This window comes from Python bivittatus, unplaced genomic scaffold (assembly GCF_059951505.1).
Source record: "Python bivittatus isolate LINGU-HERP-01145 unplaced genomic scaffold, Pbiv_v1 ctg000020_np1212, whole genome shotgun sequence".
Classification (NCBI taxonomy): Eukaryota; Metazoa; Chordata; class Lepidosauria; order Squamata; family Pythonidae; genus Python; species Python bivittatus.
The window spans coordinates 80,190,356-80,211,323 of record NW_028277030.1 but is presented as its reverse complement, the minus strand read 5'-3'; the positions used below and the strand labels follow the sequence as shown (position 1 = coordinate 80,211,323).

General features: G+C 37.6%; 1 protein-coding gene across 15 annotated transcripts in view; it reads right to left on the bottom strand.

The window, feature by feature from the left end:
- Nucleotides 1-20,968, bottom strand: part of ARID1B (AT-rich interaction domain 1B) — a 414,597-nt gene that overhangs the window by 277,134 nt on the left and 116,495 nt on the right. For 9 of the 15 annotated variants that reach the window (XM_088142352.1, XM_088142359.1, XM_088142353.1 and 6 more), the window contains exons 4-5: nt 11,845-11,955; nt 11,235-11,285 (exon numbers count right to left, since the gene is read on the bottom strand). The exons of 1 other annotated variant lie outside the window; for it this stretch is intronic. In XM_088142352.1, the coding sequence (XP_087998478.1) occupies nt 11,235-11,285; nt 11,845-11,955 (162 nt within the window). The remainder of the gene's footprint in view (nt 1-11,234; nt 11,286-11,844; nt 11,956-20,968) is intronic. 5 more of the 15 variants (XM_088142354.1, XM_088142404.1, XM_088142420.1 and 2 more) reach the window with 1 other exon arrangement.

Sequence of the window (20,968 nt, the reverse complement as noted above, 5' to 3'; positions counted from 1 at the left end):
AGGAAGGGATTCTATTTATGCTAATTCTTTGTTCTTCTCCAGCCTCATGTTCCACTTAAAACACAAGAGTGGCACAGGGGGGCTCCCTCCCCATGCAACCCTTTGAAAATCAGTCTCTACTTTCTCTATTTGATCACTTCCACAAATGAAAAGAGACTTATGTTTACAAATGTGGGTCCAACTCTGAGGAAGAGACATGTCAATGATTATGATTTTCTCTTATGTAGTTCTTTTATGTTACATACAAGAGAAAAAATGGCAAATCTTCTCTAAATATTTGAAATTTTGTTTTCTAAACTTAGAAGGAAGGGATATCATATAATTCATTCTAATTAGAAGTCTCATCCTATTTAATCAGCTGATAATGCATTGGTAAAATGCCTACCAAAATCGGTAGCTAAAACTGAGTTAATTTAAAGTAAATTTAAACTCCGTCTGACTGTAATTAAAAAAAAATCAACATAGAAAGGCTCATTCCTATACATAATCTAGTAAAATGGAAGCCACAATCCTTTTCAAACCTACTGAATTAATACCTCATTTTCTGTATTAAAGAAAAAGTTGGGGAGGGGGAGGAGGAGGAAGAAAGTGACTTTCCAGATCAAGCATTATAAATGAATCTTAATACATCACTTTTGTATTTGTATGTAAATTACATATGCTTAGAATGCCTATCAAACAGCATGGGCATTCATTTTCCATTCATGGAGAAACTATGTTTGCCCAATAAGTACCAAAACTGCAAAAAACATATGTAAAAAGCAGAAATTCTTTTTGCAAAAGCAGTGCTAAATGTTCTTTCTTCTATTAAAAGAAGATATATATAAGATAAAGATGATTTTGGGTTTGTGTGTTATGTGTCTGTATGTGTGTGTGTGGGGGGGGGTAGGTGGTATTTTATTATAGTTTTCAATAATTATCAAGTACCTCCAAAACAGCTGATCCACAGGAACAACAGTTTCATCAGTCTGACAACAAAGATAGAAAACTAAAAAATCATTTAAATTATTTCTTACAGATATAAATATTTAAATGATCTTGACTGCACACAATCCACTCTACAAGAGATTCTCTTAATAAATTGTTATAATTCTACACAGTTCCATTATACTCAGAGATAATCCTTATTTATGAAATAACGGGTGGAAAAATTAAAATTCACCTGTATGGGAAACCAAAATTAAAAGTTAGAATTTTCAACTATATTCTTAAACTGCCGTACAGTAACAGAGAGAATTGCTTAGGAAACCTTAGTCTCTTTCTTTGGACCTTAAAGCTTTTCCCTTCTTTTATTCTAGGCTTAAACAAAGTTCAGTGGGGCATCAAAGTGCCTCAGTCTTAAATTACAGTCTATACTTTAAAATAGAATGGATGCACAATATGTTCCTGAAGCTAGGGGGTGGGAGTGTTATTCACTGAAAATTGAAGGCTTGTTGAGTCAATAATCTTCTTTCACAGAGTAACAATTTTCAGCTAAAATTTCTTGACCCAAACAAAGAAAACCAGTTCATTCAGTTATTTTACAATATTGCTGAAGGAAGCAAAATAAAAGGAGGAAAAACACTATTCATTCCATACTGGGCAAAAACAATGTGAAATTTCAGGCACAAAAATTACACAATATAAACTTTCCTTTTTTTAATTTATCATATTTCCAAATAGTTATTTTCAGCACAAGTACCGAACAAAAGTAAATAACCAGGGGTAATAATTGGTACCAAAATCTGTTCATGTATCAGTTGCAGGCTACATTTAACTTACATTATCAAGAACTAGCTTGCTGACCTTCCTGCAAATCAGCAATAATATCCCTAAATGGTTCCTGAATTTTTACTGGTTATTTTATTTCTTTTGTTTGTTCATTCATCTGCAAACTATTCATATGGCTTACAAAATAAATGAGAATCAAATCTACTAGTTTTTGAGTTCTAGAGGCTCTGTAGTAGCTTTCCCTAGATTATTTTTATTCCTTTTTATGTTTAATGTAGAGGCTACATAGCAGAAATTGGCGCAAAAAGTATTACAATGTGTCCTTGGAAAGTGACTAGTATTAAAGTTGGTTTGTACACTCTCAGCCTTTAAACTGGCTATTTATCAACCCAATGGAAAGAAAGGACAGTAGGATTCTGTGTAGTCAAGATTCTGTTGTTTAAAAATTTAGCTTAATGCTCCTTAAAATTTATGTAGCTGCAAGTTAACTGTTTTTTTTTTTTAAAAAGGTCTTAGTGTTTTTATTTCTATTTTTTTCCTTGCATTTTGGTATTTTATAAGTTTCTTGGGTCATTTGTTGTGTTTTAAAGCAATAAAAAATTAAAAACAGGGACAGAATTAATGTAACTGTCCCATAAACCTCAGTTATAGTAAAAGCCAACACACTGATGCTCTTGTGGGAACAAATTATTAATATTCACAGGCACTACAACAGCAGTGGGGAAGTCACTTGTACCTTTATGGCTTTCAACTCCATGAACAATTCCCAGCTGGATGAGACAGGGGATTAAAGAACAGAGACTATGAAAAAGTCTGAAGCGTCTAACTGTGCAATCATTTTAGTAGAGGTTTTATGCCTCTGTGTAAGTTCTATTCTGTTATCTATACCAGCCTTTCTACTCCCTTCCCTTATTTTGTCCTAGTGCTTAAGAGTTCAAAGCCACAGTACTGAATTCTGGATTTGCAAAACTAACATAGCTGCTTGGGTTGTATGTAAAACAAGCTAATCACTTTATCAGCTGAACAATTATGAAATTGCACCAGTTCATTCCCCAATTATTCATTTGCTATTTCCCAGTAAAATTAAGGTTTATATATCTGTTGTACATGTGTGTTTGTGTGTGTGTGTGTGCCTGTAAAGCAGAAGGTAAAATTCACGACATTGCTATGTAGAAACTAAAATTACTCAGCATAATAAAACTGACCATTCAAAATAATAGTAACCAAAGATGAACATAAAATCTAACTTTGCCACGATAATTTAACACCAGCAGAATTACTAGGATGGAGCCATCAAATGATGAACATATCTGTGTTCATTAGATTTAAAACTCTGCCAAGGATCCAAACATCAGTGAAGTAGCAAACATTAAAACAATTTTCGTATACTATTACCACTTAGCTACTTGGAATACTTTTGTAAGACAATTCATGAAATCCCTTTGGCATGTGTTGATTTGAAAGTATGCAGCTCATCATAGAAACATTTTGATAACATTTCATTTTATATCTTATTCTTTTTTAAAATAAAAATGTTGACTATTTGTTTTAATTTTGTTTGCAAAGCTTGAAGATCAAATCCTCATATGCAATATCCCAGAACCTCAATAAATTTAAATCTAAGTTATAAATAAACCAGACACTCCTTTTTCAAAGATTAAAATACTCATACTTTGGAAAAACGATAATCTTGTACTTTAAATGGCTACCTAATATCCTTTACTCCTTGGCCCTATTTTTTATGTAAAACAGAAAGGGAACTTCTAATAAATGTTGATCTGTCCTCCTCTGATTTAAGAAAAATATACACTTCTGGCAATTTCAAAAGTGTAAACCATTGGTGTGCTTCAGAAAGTTGTTTAGCCCCATCCTTCAGAGAAGTTTTCCAAATATTTTGTGGTATGTACAAGCCCAGCCAAACAGTTCACTAGCTGTTCTATTTCCTTACACATTATATACCCAGATAATCCCTGGGTTAAGAACACCCGGTTTAAGTATGACCCATAGTTAAGAACAGAGCCTAGTGTAGCAAAATTCAAGTTAAAAACACAATTATTTGAGTTAAATACACAATGGTTTGAGTTCATTACATAATACTACTTATACAGTATTACTGTATAATACTGTTCCAGCTTACATACAAATTCGATTTAAGGAGAGACCTTGGGAATTTGTTCTTAAACTGGGGACTACCTGTAAAAATCCTGGCACAAATGTTCCTGTCAAATTCAAGGCAGATGAATTTGTAATGTGAGTTGGAAACAAATGGCTACAAACAAACCATATTTTCATTAGCTAATCCTAATAACTTGTCAACAGTATAATAAATTATCTTTCCTTTTGCTTCTCAATTATCTAAACAGTTTGACCTAGATGGATTTGAATGTGTGTCAAGTCTTTAAGAATCCAATTAAAAATTGCATATTCTAATGCTTCTAGTACTTTTATTTAGTTCACCATTATGAGGCAGTATTCCAATGTGGCATATCAAGTCCCAGGCCCAGCAGGCCCCAACGTGGTACAACGAACTCTAGGTCTAGCAGGCTCAGCAGGCCTCAGCGGGCCCCAGTGTAGCAGGGTGAACCCCAGCAGGCCCCAACGTGGTACACTGAACCCCAGCACCAGTAGGCCCAGCAGGCCCCGATGCGGCATATAAGACCCCAGGCTCAGCAGGCTAAGCAGGCCCCGACGTGGCACAGCGAGCCCTAGAGAGCCCTGGAACATTCTGTGAGTTCCAACAAGCCCTGGAGCTACACGGCGAGTCTTAGTGAGCCCCAGAGCGACAAGGCAAACCCCAGTGAGCCCCTAGGCGATGTGGAGACCTGGAGGTGCCTGGAGCCCTGGGAGCTTGGCAGTTTGGGGTGACGACGCGGGGCAGGTTGGGAGGGCCAAGGCAGTAGTGGACTTGTAGTCTGTCTTTGGAGGAAGATTGCTTGGCTTTAGAGGAACAGCCGGGCAGTGGAGCAGCTGGACATCACATTAAGCCAACAGCCCTTGATTTCAAGAGTGGGGAACTGGGGACTAAGAACCTAGCCACTACCCAGTGTCAGTGGAAGGCCAAAGGGTCCCTCCAGTGTGAGTCTGGGACTCCCTCCAGGGAGTGAGAGTCAGGGAGGGAGTCTGGGAGTGTTTGAGGATATGAGGATCCACCTCCTGGGTGAGAGACAGGAGGTGTGAGGGAACATGTGGGATGCCCACCCTGCCGATTACTGAGAGAGGTCGTGCAGGGGGGCAGAGTATGAGGGGAGTGTAAGGTTTGGGGGGGGGTCCCAGTGGTGCCGAGAGTGTGAGCTGGTGCACCAGTGGGACCTTCCCTCACCTGTGAGCATCTGGTTGTGAATGAGGATGACTGATTTGAAGGAAGGATCTTTACCCCGGGTTAGGGACTCTGGAGGTCCAGGACTGGAGGCATCTGGGCCTGAAACCTCCGGGGACTATGCGGTGGGCTACACTATTGAGGTGGTGATGGGTAGGGGACAATATTGAGGGGGCTGAAGGACGGGCCACCTTTGGGGAAGATGCCCCCGGTGTGTATTACCGGTGGCATGTTCCAGCCCTCTTTGCTTATTCCCAGGCCCTAGTCAGCAGATTCATAGCAGCCCTGGCCTTTGGCTGCTGCTGCTTAATGCCAGGTTGGTTAAGAACGAGGACTCCCTCATATGTGACTTGATCACTGAGGAGGGGTGGACCTGGTAAGCATTACCAAGACCTGGCTGGGGCCTGGGGGGGCTGCCCCTCTCGGAAATGTGCCCAGCTGGGTTTATGGTGTGGCACCAGCTGAGATGCCAGGGCAGGGGAGGAGGGATGGCTGTTCTCATCCGAGAATCTCTGGTGGCCTTCAGGGGCATTGTTCCACAAGTTTCTGGCTGTGAGACACGGTTTTTCAGGTTGGGTTTCTGCGAACAGTTGGGAGTGCTGCTATTGTACCAGCCTCCCTGCTGTGTGGCAACCTCCCTGCCTGAGCTGCTGGAGGCCATCTTGAGGCTGGAGGTAGAGTTCCCCAGACTTATGGTTCTGGGGGACTTCAACCTGCCATCCCTGGGACAGACCTCAGAGGCAGCTCAGGAGTTCATGGCTACCATGGTGGCCGTGGGCCTGTCTCAAATTGTGCGGGACCTGATCTGAGACAGCGGCCACATGCCGGATTTGGTTTTCTTGTCGGAGCAATGGCAAAGTGATCTGAGGGGAGATTTATAGCTTTCCCCCTTGTCATGGTCAGATCACGTCCTGGTGACCCTGAGGTTCTCCTATGCCCTCCGCTCCGCAGGGAGGCAGGACCCATGCAACTCGTCCACCCCTGGCACCTGATGGACCCGTCAGGGTTTCAGAGGGAGCTGGGGGGTATTCCCAAGAATCTGCTGCACGGTCCAGTGGAGGCCTTGGCTCCCACCTGGAATAGGGAGGTGGCCAGGGCCTTGGACAGGATCACGCCTATGCGACCTCTCTTGCCACATCGGCCCCAATACTCCCCATGGTTTACAGAGGAGTTGAGGATTCTGAAGAGGATTAAGAAATGTCTAGAGGATCACCGGAGGAAGACAAAGACCAAATCCGACCAAACACAGGTTAGAGCTGCTATTAAGGCCTACACTGTGGCGATAAGAGTGGCGAAACGTCAATAGTTCTCCACTCTTACTGCGTCTGCAGAATGCCACCCGGCGGCCCTGTTTAGGATCACTAGATCCCTCCTTGGTAAGGGGGATTTGGTCATTCATTTGCAGGGCTGTGCGGAGGAATTTTTTGAGCATCTGCAGGACAAGATTGCTTGGATTCGTTCCAAGTTAGACTCTAAGCATGGGGCAGGGTCTGGGGAGATACCAGGGGATCATTCTTACCCAGTTATCTGGGAACAGCTTGATCCTGTTGATCCGGAGGAAGTGGACAGGATCTTTTGGACTGTGAAGGCCACCACTTACCATCTTGACCCATGCCCCTCCTGGCTGGTGAAAGCAGCTCGGGAGGTGATATGTGGTTGGATCCAGGCGTTGGTTAATACATGCTTGCCGGAAGGAGTGTTCCCGGCTGCCTTTAAGGAGGCGTTGGTGCACCCCCTCCTCAAGAAACCCTCCCTGGATCCTACTATACTGGACAATTTTCGTCCAGTCTCCCACCTCCCCTTTTTGGGGAAGGTGGTTGAGAAAGTGGAGGCGTCACAGCTCCAAAAGGTTCTGGAGGGAACAGGTTATCTGGACCCTTTTCAGTCAGGTTTCAGGCCTGGATGTGGAACAGAAATGGCATCGGTCACACTTATAGATGATCTCTGGCGGGAGCGGGATGGTGGAAGTGCAACCATCCTTGCTCTCCTTGATCTCTCAGTGGCTTTCAATACCATCGACCATGGTATTCTTTTGGGACAGCGCAGGAAATTGGGGGTGGGCAGCACAGTTCTGTGCTGGTTCACCTCCTTTCTCTAGGGCCGATCCCAATCGGTGGTAATAGGGAGCAAGAGGTCCCATCCTCGGCCCCTCCTTTGTGGGGTGCCACAGGGTTTGGTTCTCTCCCCACTCCTTTTTAATATCTACATGGAACCACTGGGCAAGATCATCTGCCATCATGGGATGAGGTATCATCAATATACAGATGATACTCAATTATACATCTCCATCCCAGGTGAGGTAAGTGATGCCATGACCACCCTTTAGTGGTGCCTGGAGGCGGTAAGGGTCTGGATGGGGATCAACAGGCTTCAGCTGAACCCTGGTAAGACGGAGTGGCTGTGGGTTAATGGCTCCTTTGTATCCGGGACTTTGTTATCTTTGGTGCTGGATGGGGTAGCACTGCCCCAAAGAGACCCAGTGCGTAATCTGGGGGTCCTCCTGGACTCACAACTCCTGGTCAAAGAGCAGGTGGCAGCCGTGGCCAGGAGGGCCTCTGCACAACTTTGGGTTGTGCATCAGTTATGCCCTTTCCTGGATTGGGATGCCCTTCAAACTTTTACTCATGCCCTTGTTATCTCCCATATAGACTACTGCAATGCACTCTACATGGGGCTACCTTTGAAGAGTATCTGGAAGCTACAGCTGGTCCAGAATGCAGCCACATGGGTTATTTTTGGAGCTCCAAGAAGGGCCCATGTAACACCATTGCTCCGCAAGCTGCATTGGGTTCCAGTTTGCTTCCAGGTCCAATTCAAGGTGTTGGTTATCACCTTTAAAGCCCTACATGGCACGGGACCAGGTTACCTAAGGGACCGCCTCTTCCCCATGACTTCAACCCGTCCCACAAGATCACACAAGGAGGGCAGGCTTTGGACCCCCTTGGTAAAAGAGCTCCGATTAGCGGGGTCCAGAAGGCGAGCCTTCTCTGCTGTAGCCCCTGCCATTTGGAATATCTTGCCCCTGGAAGTGAGATTGGCCACTTCACTCCTGGCCTTCCGGAGAGATCTGAAGACCTGGCTCTGCCACTTGGCCTGGGGTGGGGAGGGAAGACATCAAGTGTGGGGATGGCTAGCCCCTTAGAACCCTGTTGTCTACAGCTCTGGAAGCCATCAGCCTCTTGGACTTTTTCTTTTCTTTTGGTAATGCTTTGTATAGTTTTCATGTTTTATGTAATTTTGTATATATTTACTGTTTTAACAGATCTTGTGAGCTGCCCAGAGTCCCCCATTGGGGAAGATGGGCTGAGATAAATCTAATAAAATAAATAAATAAATATACTTAAGTTGATCAGAGAAAAAAAATGGACCAAAATGAAAAAGGGAGCAACTGATGCCAAATGGCTGGTTCATACTATGGGTGAAATCCCACTGTATGTTTCTGCTGCTGCCATGTATCCTTTCCATTATCTTCATAATTTGGTCTAGAGAGTCTCCCAGTTCATCTAAAGATTTTAGGAACATGCAAAGCCTATATGGAGAAGGACAATATTCTGCAGTGCTAGTAAACTCTGCAATCTCTAAACTTTTCACCCACACATTCTGGAACATCCACAAATATATGGCAGAATAATATGGGCATAGCTAAACTGCTTTGAAATATCTAGCTATGTTCATATTATTTTATAGACAATCACTCAGCTAAAAGATAAAGTAATTTTCTATTTTGAAATGTTACTTACTTGCTCACCTGTATCTAAATATCCAGCTCTCACTTAGAAGATTCATTTTTATACACACAACCCAAATCCATGGTATTTGAATTCTACTCCTTCCAAGTAGAGTATACAGGTAGTCCTCAACTTGCGACCACAATTGGGACTGGAACTTCTGTCACTAAGCAATGCAGTCATTAAGTGAGTCATGCCCAATTTTACGACCTTTTCTGCTGTGGCCTTTAGAGAATCACTGCTGTCATTAAGTGAATCATGTAGTTGTTAACTGAATCTGGCTTCCCCCATTGGTTGCTTGTCAGAAGCTCCCTGGGAAGGTCGCGAATAACAATCACATGACCCCACGATGCTGCAACCATCATAAACACATGCCAGTTGCCAAGTGCCCAAATTTTGATCATATGACCACAGGGACACTGCAACAGTCCTTCGTGCAAGGACCAGTTGTAAGTCACCTTTTTAAAGTGACATCATACTTCAAACGGTTGTTAAATGAACAGCTGTAAGTTGAGGACTACCTGTAATTATCCTTTGTTTTTCAGACTTCCTTGGATTTTGTGATGCAGAATAAAAAAATTACATACATATATTAAGTTACATGGAGGCAGATTTTTATTTTATATGTATCTAAAAACATATGTATAGGTAGTCCCCAGTTTAAGAATGAGTTCCATTCCCAAGGTCTGTCTGTAAATCAGATTTGTATGTAAGCCGGAACAGTATTATTATATAATACTGTATAAGAAGTATTGTGTATTTAACTCAAACAATTGTGTATTTAACTCAAATCATTGTGTATTTAACTCAAATTTTGCTATAATAGGCTCTGTTCTTAACCATGGGTCATCTGTAACCCAGGTGTTCTTAACCCAGGGACTACCTGTATATAAGATGGCAGACCAAGAATCACTTCAAATAGCAATTTGGCTTCTTCAAAAGATGTACATCATCAACTAAAAGTGTTTAAAATCCTAAATCAAAACCAGCATTTCTACTACATATAGCTTTTATCTTCTTTTTAATCTTAAATCTGTTAGCCCATATTCCATTTTGGCCCAATTTTTTGTTACTGGTTCAGAAATCCCAATGTCTTTTTAAAAACTGGTAAAAAGAAAAAAAATAGCTCTGTAAGCAATGATGAGTTCAAAGACTGAAAAATTGTTAATGTTTTAGAATTATTCTAATAACCAGATAACAGATGGAACCTTGTTGTAGGAAGGACTAAATTCAGTGCAAAGATTCCAACAGCTAACAAATTCTGTCAGTATAAAGGCATATGATGGTCAACATCTGACAGATATGGAGAAGTCCAACAATACTAGCACAGATGGATCCCAACACAGTATAGCTCCCAACACATCATTCACTAGATTGTTTCCTAGTGGTCCCAAAACCAGCTTGAAAATCATAGTCCAGTTTCTTTCTGAAAACCCTAAGTGGAGTCACTAATGTTTGAGTATACAGCTGGCTAGTAATTGTCCTACTTGAGGGATTTAAAAACTTCTTTAGTATTGGTATCAAAACAATAGTTGCTATGAATATAACCTTCATATAGCTTTAAATAACCTTAAATGCAATTATTTTTAGTATTTAATCAAATCACACATTCATCTGCAAGCCATCATATGTGAAGAAATCAAATAAGCCATCATGTGCAGCTTTTACTGTATGGAATAATAGTCGTTTCAAGCCTACTTATGTTTGAAGAGTACGACTGAATGTCAAATATACAATGAAACTTCTAAAGTAATATGAGTAATGACAAATTGGTCTCAAAGAAGGATAAAAACAAAATGTTCTTGATAAAGGTAATAATTCCATACTTAAATGCCTTATATAGTTTCAATATGGAAAGATTCTTCATCAAACCTGAAAGATCAAAGTTTAATTTCTGATAGGAGAATATAAGCAACAGAAGATTTTGGAGAGTGAATGTGCAAATTTACTATCAAGACTTTGGTATTAATAAAATGCAGAAAACCCACATAAGCAAATATCTTCAGAAATCCTGAATTTTGATAAGCAGGGGATTTACTGTCTTCTCTAAAGCATTACTAACATTTTACTATTTCTAAAATAATGCTACTCTTAAAAGATCTATAGCTATTACCCACATGAATACTCATAGTGGGTTGCTATTGTAGATGTGAATTGAATTTTAAACATTTTGACATCCATGTAAATCCCAACAAGTTCAATGAATCTTACTTTCTAGTCAGTGCTTTTAGTTCTAATATGTGTTCCTGTAATGGCAGCCATTAGCAAACTCTTTGGATTATAATGTCAGTTTACTATTACTAGTACATTATATTTTCAAGATTTCATCATTGTCATCATCATCATTGCACTTTTCTGAATAACTCAAACAACAAAGATTATTGAATTATATTGTCAGTCACATGCAAATTCATTCAGCAAAATTAATATTGTAATTAAAAGGTGGCAAGAATAGCAATAGAGATTTTTTTTAATCCCACCTTTTTCCATGTATTCAACATTGCTTGAATGGGATATGTTGACATGTTACACTATAAAATAATTAAGTCATTCTGTCATACTTGCAATACTACCATGAAAAACCTGATTTGTACATAACTACAATAATGATCTGTATCTGAGATTTATACACTGAAAATGTTTTAATGATGCACTAAACCCAACCAATGTCAGTTTCAGATATAAAATGTACTGCAGAACATTTTATAAAATTACGTTCAGTTTTAAAGCATAAAGGTTTAAGACTAATATGGCTTTATATATCACTGGATTATAAAATTCAGCTCAGTATCCATAAGCACATGCAGAAAGAATTATTATTCTGGCATAATTAAATTTAAGCATTTATAATTATTTAAATATTATAATATAGAAAACAAATATAGCGTGGAAAATATCTAGTTATCTTTGATAAGGAATTTCACAATAAATACATGTGAATACTGACAAATTTTAAGCTTTTAAATCCAAAGATAATTTTGATAGCGGAGCTCTTGAAACAGAAAGAATTCTTAAATCTGTTTTACTGGAGAATATTACTTTCAACATCAAGTATGAAATTATTATATAAAATGACAACTAATTTCTTACTGGTAAACTTGAAGGTCTCTCTTGTTGGATTAGGGACAGTTCTTCATGGTTAGGTTTGTTCTGGGTGACAGGGGGTTGAGACCTGGTTCCATAGCCTTCCTGAGACATTTCCTAGATAAAATATATATTTACATGTTAGTAGTAAGAAACACTACCAATGATAAAGGAGAGAAAAGGAGAGCAATTAATTATGGGACTAATCTAGTTCTATGTTGATAGCTTCTCCCCTCCCCTTCCCCGCAATTTCAACAAAGCCTCAGTATATTCCATACTACCTTGCAAACATATACATATTTAGCTGCTGAAGCTCTAGAGCAAGCATCCTTTAGATACCAGAACTGGAGCTCATACTATTTTATTGAAGCAACAAGTTGCAGTGATGAGAGTTTAGTGGCATGCCATTTGTTAATACTGTTTAGAGAATTAGTTAACAGTCATTCAATTTAACACAAGAGGACAGTCAAATTATACTGCTGGGGGATGGCAAAATTTAAGGTGCACATTGAAAAGTAACAATGGTTACTGGATATTGTACCTCTGCCTTTTCAGAAGGATTTAGGACTTTTTAGCGAACTAAATACACACATAGGCAACCATTGGCTGGAGACAGAACTGCTGCTCCTAGTCATTTTGTTAAAAATTTTGTATAAGCTCTGGGAAGAGACTATTTGATCTTTCAATATCTACATACAACACCTCCTTCAGAATCATATAAGTTCCAGAAAACTCTTGAATTAGCATTAAAGGAATAATCAAAGCAACATTTCTAAAACATACTGATAAATTAACCTCCCAATAAGATTAAGCAGAACCTATTTGTCCACAGCACATGAAGTAGGTCAAAGAGCCATTAGGTTAGGTAAATATTCTCTATTATTTCTGTCCCAAACCCTCTATTTGCTTAAATGATCTTGCCCTAGAGTACAGATTGGGGTTTCAGGAAAGTTCAGTTCTAGTCTTTGTGCAGAGATGTTACTTCCATCGTAGTCTAAATCAAGCTGTAAAGGTTAATCTATATTAATGGAATTTATTTGGGCTACAGTATAATTTTCAAGAGGAGGTCAGTGAAATGAAAGAAGGACCAGGCTGTTCCAAAAAAATTAAGTATACATTTAAACATCTTTTAATTTCATCAAAAGAAATAATAAATATAACAAGGCTTATGAAACAGATGTAGAAGCCAGTTTTCTTTATTGTTACATATACAGGTAAAGTGTATGCCAGAAAATAAAATACCTATTTTAGCATCTGTGACTAGCACAGAAAAAATGAAGAATGGAGTTTCCAAGTATAGACGATAAATTAACACACCTTTAATTTCAAAAGGAGATGAGATTTTGTATTTTTGTTTGTCTTCCTTCCCCTTTCCTATTGGTTAACAGATTATTCTCTTAATTTGGATTTTTCCCCCGTCTTTAAGTTTGTAAGTTTGATAAACAACTGAATGGGAACATTTATTTTTACATGCAACATTTTTAGCCTTGAAGAAGATGGAAATAATTTTTAAACACCACCCCCATAAGTGCATTCACACAGTTATGCCACTGCTTCTTACTGGCATTCTGTTTGGAGCGCCAAAAGGATCTGATCCAACTGACTGGCCTTCTGCCAATCCCACAAGGCAAGTTGGTTAAAGCTTTGTTGTGTGCATTAAACAGGCTACTGCCAAAGGGGTCCTCCAAGTACATAAGGTAGAATTTGTAATATTAAAAGTTTGGAGTCTTAATCATCACTGCCTTCTCATTTCGGCAGATTAAGAGAAATAAAGAATTTTTGTTCCAATTTAGATGGAAGTTCAATACAGTGAAGTCTGCTAGCAATCATAGTTTGACCTAGTCATTTCATTTAATTCTTATAGCAAAGATGTCAGTTACAATTTCTGTAACATAAAACAAATAGTGTTTTGGATTAAAAAAAAATATTCTAATGAAACTAATCAGTCAGCTTCTTTTTGATTCACATTCTTCTTTTAACTATGTGCCAACAAATATCTTAGAAATCCAGCTCTTCCATTTGGTTACCACCAATTAGGCTTAAGAGTGAGAGAGGCTGATGGGTGAATGATTATTATTTGTGATCTTCTCCTCCCTCCTCCCCCTAGAATTCTACTCGTGACACAGCCCTCCTGCTGGGTAGGCCAGCATGTTCCCCCAGACTAACAGCATGATTTAAATCAACAAATGGCACTCAGCCCTCCCTCAGTTAAAAAGCAATACACAAATGCAGGACAGCTTCCTAATAGGCAAACAAATGAGCAACCCTTTTTTTTTTTTCCTTTGAATTAAATTCCTCCTCAGAGAGCTTGTTATCATTATAGAGGTGCCTTCAATAAATCCTCTGCAACAACAAAAAAAACCTAACACTTATAACACTTATATTGTTTATTCAATCAACTGTCTTCTTCCTCATTGACTATTCCACAAATAAGCAAGCATTAAAATAGAGCTGACTTTAAAATTTGAAAACAGGCTGTCAAAGTTGAGAGGAGAGAGACAGTGACAAACAAAAGGATTGAGGAGGAAAGGGCACAGGAGCGGAGGTAAAGAACAAGAACTGTACTTTGCATTTCTCTTAGCCAATTCCAAATCTGGAGAGGGAAAAGAGTTTCATTTAAAAACCTTCATAGTGGTTTAGGAATGGAAAAAAAAAATCAGATGATCAGTTAGGACTAAAAGAACACTGTCTTTAAAAATAAAACAGCATGAATTTCTATGCAATAATATTAAGTGTAGAGTCTTGGTTACTACTTATTCATAGTGTAAGCATTTCCTAATGCAGCTCAGACAGAATAACAGACTGTTAGCTATGTAAAATATGATCATGAATTACACTGTTACCCCAATCCAACGCTCACATACTTTTGCATTCCCACTGAAGACCCATTCATTTAAATTGCATATCGAATTGGATCCCTCCATTAAAATAAACATCATGTTAATTTCTAATTAATCATGTTGTTTTATTTGTTAAAATGTCACCAAATATTTTAGAAATAACCCACTACATAGATTTGCTGAATTGTCTAACTCATGCTTGATATGAAAGTCTGTTGTACTTTAGAGGGTAAAGCATCTTTGGAAGTGAAAAGGCATTACATCATACAGCAGCACCATAATGAAATCAACTAGTTCAGTTTTCCACAAAAGTTCTGACAGAATAAAAACATTCTCAGTAAATTCAATCTAGTAAGCCTATCAATTTTAACTGGAAAGGGCATTTAAAAATATAAACACACTACTGAAGAGGTCCTGTTCTTCGTAAATGGCAAATTGATTATAAATACTGGTAGCTCCTGAGCAAACATGTTTTTTATACACCATTTCTTTTCCCCTTCCAATTTTGCCTGGTTTAATTTGTTTTTCTATCATTAAATATGTCACTTTAAGCATATTCAGCCCAGGGCTCTTCTTCCCAAGTAGTAAAGTTATGAACCATCGATGGTGGGATTTGTTTGGAGATGGCCATGTCACTAGAATATGGTTACTTCTGGCAAAAAGAAATGAGAAGCCAAAATATAATTTGTTAAAGTTCTTTGTTTGGCTTGTTCCAGATGAAATAAACAATTGTATGTGCTCAGATGACAAGGTGACCAGGAAACAATCACGACTGGGCCACTTGTAGCCACACAGCTTGCAGAGGAGAAGCCTTCATATGGCTAATGTTTGGAGTCTAACATAAAACATGGTTTCCACGTCATCTGAAGGTAATTTGCATGTCTTGGGATAAAGAATTATAAAATATATCCTGGGAGGGTTGGGGTGAAAGAATTGGGTCTTTATACTGCAATTATTAAAAATGGGAGAAACAACCCAATCTTCAGTTCCAGAGACTCCAATCTTGGAGACAACAGAGCTTGCAATGCACAAGGAAGAGTAGTGCCCTGTCTCTTCCTGCCAGTCATGGGAGAAAATACATTATATTTTTAAAGCTTCAAGAGGCAAAGCAGAGTGTTGGGAGAGATTTAGAAACTTATATATACAGCTCTGCACAGAACAATTTCTGCCCTGTCTCTCTCTTTCACTCTACAACTTCATTAGAGCTACCCTTAAAAGTAAAGAGGCAGCATGGGTATCTGACATCAGATTTCCTAGGCCAAGATTAAAAACAGCAGTATAACCACAAAAGGCAGAGTCAGAATTTCAGCCTTAATGACATTTGAAAAGTATCACCTTTGATTTAACTCTTGATTGGGGAAGACACAGAAAAGGGAAGGACGCATGAGCAAATATATTACATCACTTTTATAAACAAAAGATACAAAAAAACTTTCTGTTCTCATGTGCATCAAACTTGCAGAGAGGCAGAGAAATGTGGATGAGTAGTACAGGTTTTAAAGTACTTGGCTAAAATTTTGCATTCAGTTTTTCTCTATTTTGGCAGATACCCAGAGATTGCATCATCAATTATCAATTCTAAAATAGCTGAAAATGCAATATCAGAATGCATTATGAGTTCCTTTCCAACCCAGACACAGGACAGTAAGCTACTTTCTGCAAAGCCACTTAGCACTTACAAGAATTAGTGACACAGAAGCCCCAGTATATAAATAAGCAAATAAATAAATAATGTTTGAAATACACAGCTCTATGTTCCTCAAATCCCTATATTCCATTCAGTGGAATCCCATCCATCCTCCATTTGGAGGGGAAGAACCAGCAACAAACAGGAAGATGAGATTAAAAATGTGATTCAATCTATTAAATAAGGTGATCATGTTTTACTTCTGTAAAAACCTTTAGCATAAAAATTGAAAATATTAAATGGGAAATAAATTAGTTTAAAATGCAAGAACACTGTTTTCCTAGGAAGTAACTTCACAAGTACTTCTAAATAAGATCATACCATAAACATGCTATACCCTACAAAATTATTGTCCACTTAATTAGGTAAGTGTGCTTAATCAGTCCAATTACAAAATCCTGCTTTAATAAATTATTTATAACCTCTATAAAATTAACATTAATTAGGTAATTGGTTAACCTAAATGTACAGATGTACAGCAGCCATTCATATTGTTTCAGAATGATACACAGAACATTGTAAGTTATTTTAGTTACAGTATTTGTGCAATGCAGTGGCTTGTAAAAGTAATATAAAGTTCTTAATGTATTCTAAAGAACAATGATGTGAAATTTCTGTGTATCATTGGGACATCTTTCATTCAAAGTACTCCTATTCATACTCTTTTTTCTTACAATTATTCACCTGATTCAGAATTGGTTAATTCCAACTTCTTTAAGAAAATTCTAAAGCTAAGTAGGGTTGGTTGGTCACCACTTGAATGGGAAACCACTACGAAGTCTAAAGAGTGTAAGATAACTAGAAGTAAAAAATATATATATATATCCCAGAAAAAGGCAAATTATGAACAATGGTCCACATCCATATATTTTATTTATTTAAAAATAACATTATAAGGTTTTCAACATGGGTTTCCCATGCTCCAACTGACTGTTGTATTACAACTACTATTCACATAATGGATTCCACCCTTAACATTCATAACATTTTATAAAGAAAATATGGTAAGGATTTCAGCATGTATCTACTTGTAATTCAGTCAGGAATACACCAGCAAATTCACTCTGGAAGCAACTCATTATCTGACTCACAAAATCACATTTATAAAGGTCCTTCCTATGCTGCAACTTTTATCATGGCAACTCTTAAGAATGTCCTCCGGGAATGAAATTTCTAATTTAGGAAAGCCCTTAAATCAGAACTGAACAATGACAACATATTCAGTATGTCTATTTGATTGAAATAAAGCACAACCTTTTTTGAAAAAGTATCCATCTTCAGATATAATTTAGCTTATACACTTGTGACATGTCAAATACAGGCAATCCCCAATTTAAGAATGAGTTCCATTCCCAAGGTCTGTCCCTAAGTTGAATTTACATGTAAGCCAGAACAGTATTATACAAGTAGTATAATACTGTTCTATAAGTAGTATTGTGTAATGAACTTGAACCATTGTGTATTTAACTTGCATTTTGCTACAATAGGCTCTGTTCTTAACTATGGGTCTGTAACCCAGGCATTCTTAACCCAGGGACTACATGTATTGTGGACAAAAAAAAAGTCATAATTCTTCTTGTTTTCTCTTTCCTAAAGTCAAGTACAGTACTCTGTGGCAAAAAATATTTCAATGTAAAAAAAAAAAAAAAAGGGAAGAGGGAAAAAAACCAACTGAAAGAACACATTTTATAATTATAAAAGTATTTTGTAAGCCATGTTCAAGCCTGTGGAATCAATGTGAATGGGAGGGGGAGGTTGCTAGGGCTACTTTATCTAATTTAACATCTACCAGTTTGGACAAAATCTGTTGCAACTGTTTTAAAGGGAAAATACTTTTTTTTTAAAAAAAAGGCATGACTATAAAGTAAACAATTTCTGAATTAAAGGAGGAAAGCCATTCATCTTAAAGGAAAATTGTTATTAATATGTTGATATTGCTCTCTCTGCTAAAAAGTTACCATGGCAATTAAAGCCTCCTTCTTCTTGTTGATCTGAACCAGCTTCAGATTACACAAAATACTAAAATTGTATCTCATACTATCTTCATTATTAGAGATTTCAAGGTATTATTTTCAGTTTGAAGAAATAACTGCTGATCTTTTCTCATTTCAGATTTTATAAATGATCATTCCTATCATTTCCTGCTGCTATGTGGAACCTTTGATTGGTCTTGTGTATAGTATGGCTCACATACTTTGAAAAAGATTTGAAAGAAGTGCTTTGGTCCACTATTTCCCCACTATTCATTAAAATTAACCCCCCCTTCACACTTTCACATGAGCCTGAAAAGAGGAGTGTCTGCTTTAAAAGTTGCAGTCACTTTAATGCATCAAAGTATTAAAGTATTCTCACAGAAAAATTTGCTAGTAACAGCAGGGCTGATCTTACAAGGGTTTGAAAAAGAAATACCTGAAAGGCAACCCAGAATTTCAGTCATAAAAAATGTGTAAAATTTTTTAATAAATCTGTTTATTATTCTGTGTATGCTTTCTAATACAGTCAAGTATCAAAATTGTAATAAAAATTATAATACTTTTGTTCTTTTCAAATTCTTTCATCCTTGCTCCTTTTTTTAACAGCCCAATTTGTTTATTTTCAGGATCAGAAACACAATTTAAACTATTTTCTATTTTTTAATCACGTGGCTCAAACCTCATCAATGTAGTGCATAACAACCATATGCTCTCTCTCTCCCCTGTGTATATGCAAAACTTACCATGAGAAGAATGGAATATTCAAGAGAATTCCAGAATGTCCAGTTTTTCCTCTGGCTCATGCAAACCAGACATTCTGGGGGTGGTCTAGCAGATTTCTGGAAGTTAATTCTCCAAACTGCAAGCAGTTTATGATGTTTCCCAACATTGGGGCAAGAAGGCAAAGTGCAAAGTGCTGAGTTACATAGATGGAAGGGGGCAATATTTTCCAGGTTTTGTTTTAGTTTGGGGAGTTACTCTTCAATTTTCATATGTTTCTATGTCAAAAGACTGGGAAACTGCACTGTTGATTTCTGGCAGTTGGGCCACCAAAATGATCAGAAGAAGCTGTGGGAGGTTGCACAAGGAAATCCAAGGTCATAGATCATCTGGGAATGTTGATTTTCCATCACTGTTTCAAAACATCCAAATCTTATAAAAAGGGAGATAATGAAAAACTTATAATAATTAACATAAATTACATTTTAGGGTATAACATGGAGAATAAGAATTTTTATCCTAGATAGGAGAAGATTCTGAAAAATCATGTCATCACCAAGTATTCACTGTGCAAAAAGAGCAGGAATTTTTATAATTTATTTTTACAAGTTTTAAATTGTCTTATCAGATACACTAAAAGCAATTAATTAAAAAAATACATATAAGTCAAACATAGTATATCTCCTACTTGAAAAATAAATACAGAACCACTTGTTCTTGGGTAATGTCTGCTGAAATGCCCAATGCCCAATCCTTGCTCTTCAGATCAGTTTAAAATCAGTTTATTTTATTGTAATGTATATAAGTTATTACAGGAATGGTATAAGAACAATTCTGCATTATACTTCATTCAATCATTCATTCATATATAGTAATAAAAATATATACTATACACCTACTTAAAGCAAAGGTTAGAGGCGAAAAGGAAAGGATTTGATTCTATGTGCCTTAATGAGAAACTCTAATGAATTCTACATATATGCTCTCTTTACTATACATGTGTCTTTTCCTGTCTTTTGTTTTTTGTGCTAAATGTGGAAGACACTCTTAATTGCTGAGCACACACTTATGCAAAAACTCAGGTGTATGCATGTGTGCATGCATATATACACACAGACACACACAAACATTCACACACACACACAGACACATACAATAAATACTGTATGCATATAAAATGAGATATCTAAAAGCATAAAGAGAAATTACAAGCTATAAATAACATAAGTATTGCTTTAATTTCAAATTGCCATTGTAGCACTGTTTAAATATTACAAAATTTTTAAAAATTACCATAATACATAATACAAAGTGTGATTCTCAAATGTTCTCCTTCACTCATATACAAAGACCATAAGACACATTCTTCCCCCCAAGTGCCACAGTTGTTGTAAGTCCTTGAGGAAACACTTTTGTCTGATCTATATGAGACAGAACTAGAGTTGAAGATTCAAAAGTCAGCACTATCAATCAGCTCAGGAGCTAAACAAAATTACCATCTCTAGAGGGTGACAGCTTTAAGCTATCTTGCTGTGCAAGCAGAGAATTTGGGTCTCAGTGCTCCATGCAGCAGAATACTCCATCAGCGTGCCTCCATCAGTGAATATGAACCACAGGACTCACTCACATAAATGAGGTCATAGCACTGCCCCAAGCTTACAGCAGAGTCAAACCACTGTCAATGCTTTTCTGAATAAAGAAAAATGCAGTTCCACAAGCAGATGGTTCCTCTGGATCGTAAAGCTAGTAACTCAACGATGTTAAATTAGAAAGAAATGTATTTAGTTTTTTCTCAGCAATTTATTCAAATAAATGAATAGGCACGGAGAAACCTAAGACAGGATTACAACAAAGATCTTTCTAGTTAAAATAAGCACTTGTTTTACAGTAAAATAATTAGAAAACTCTTT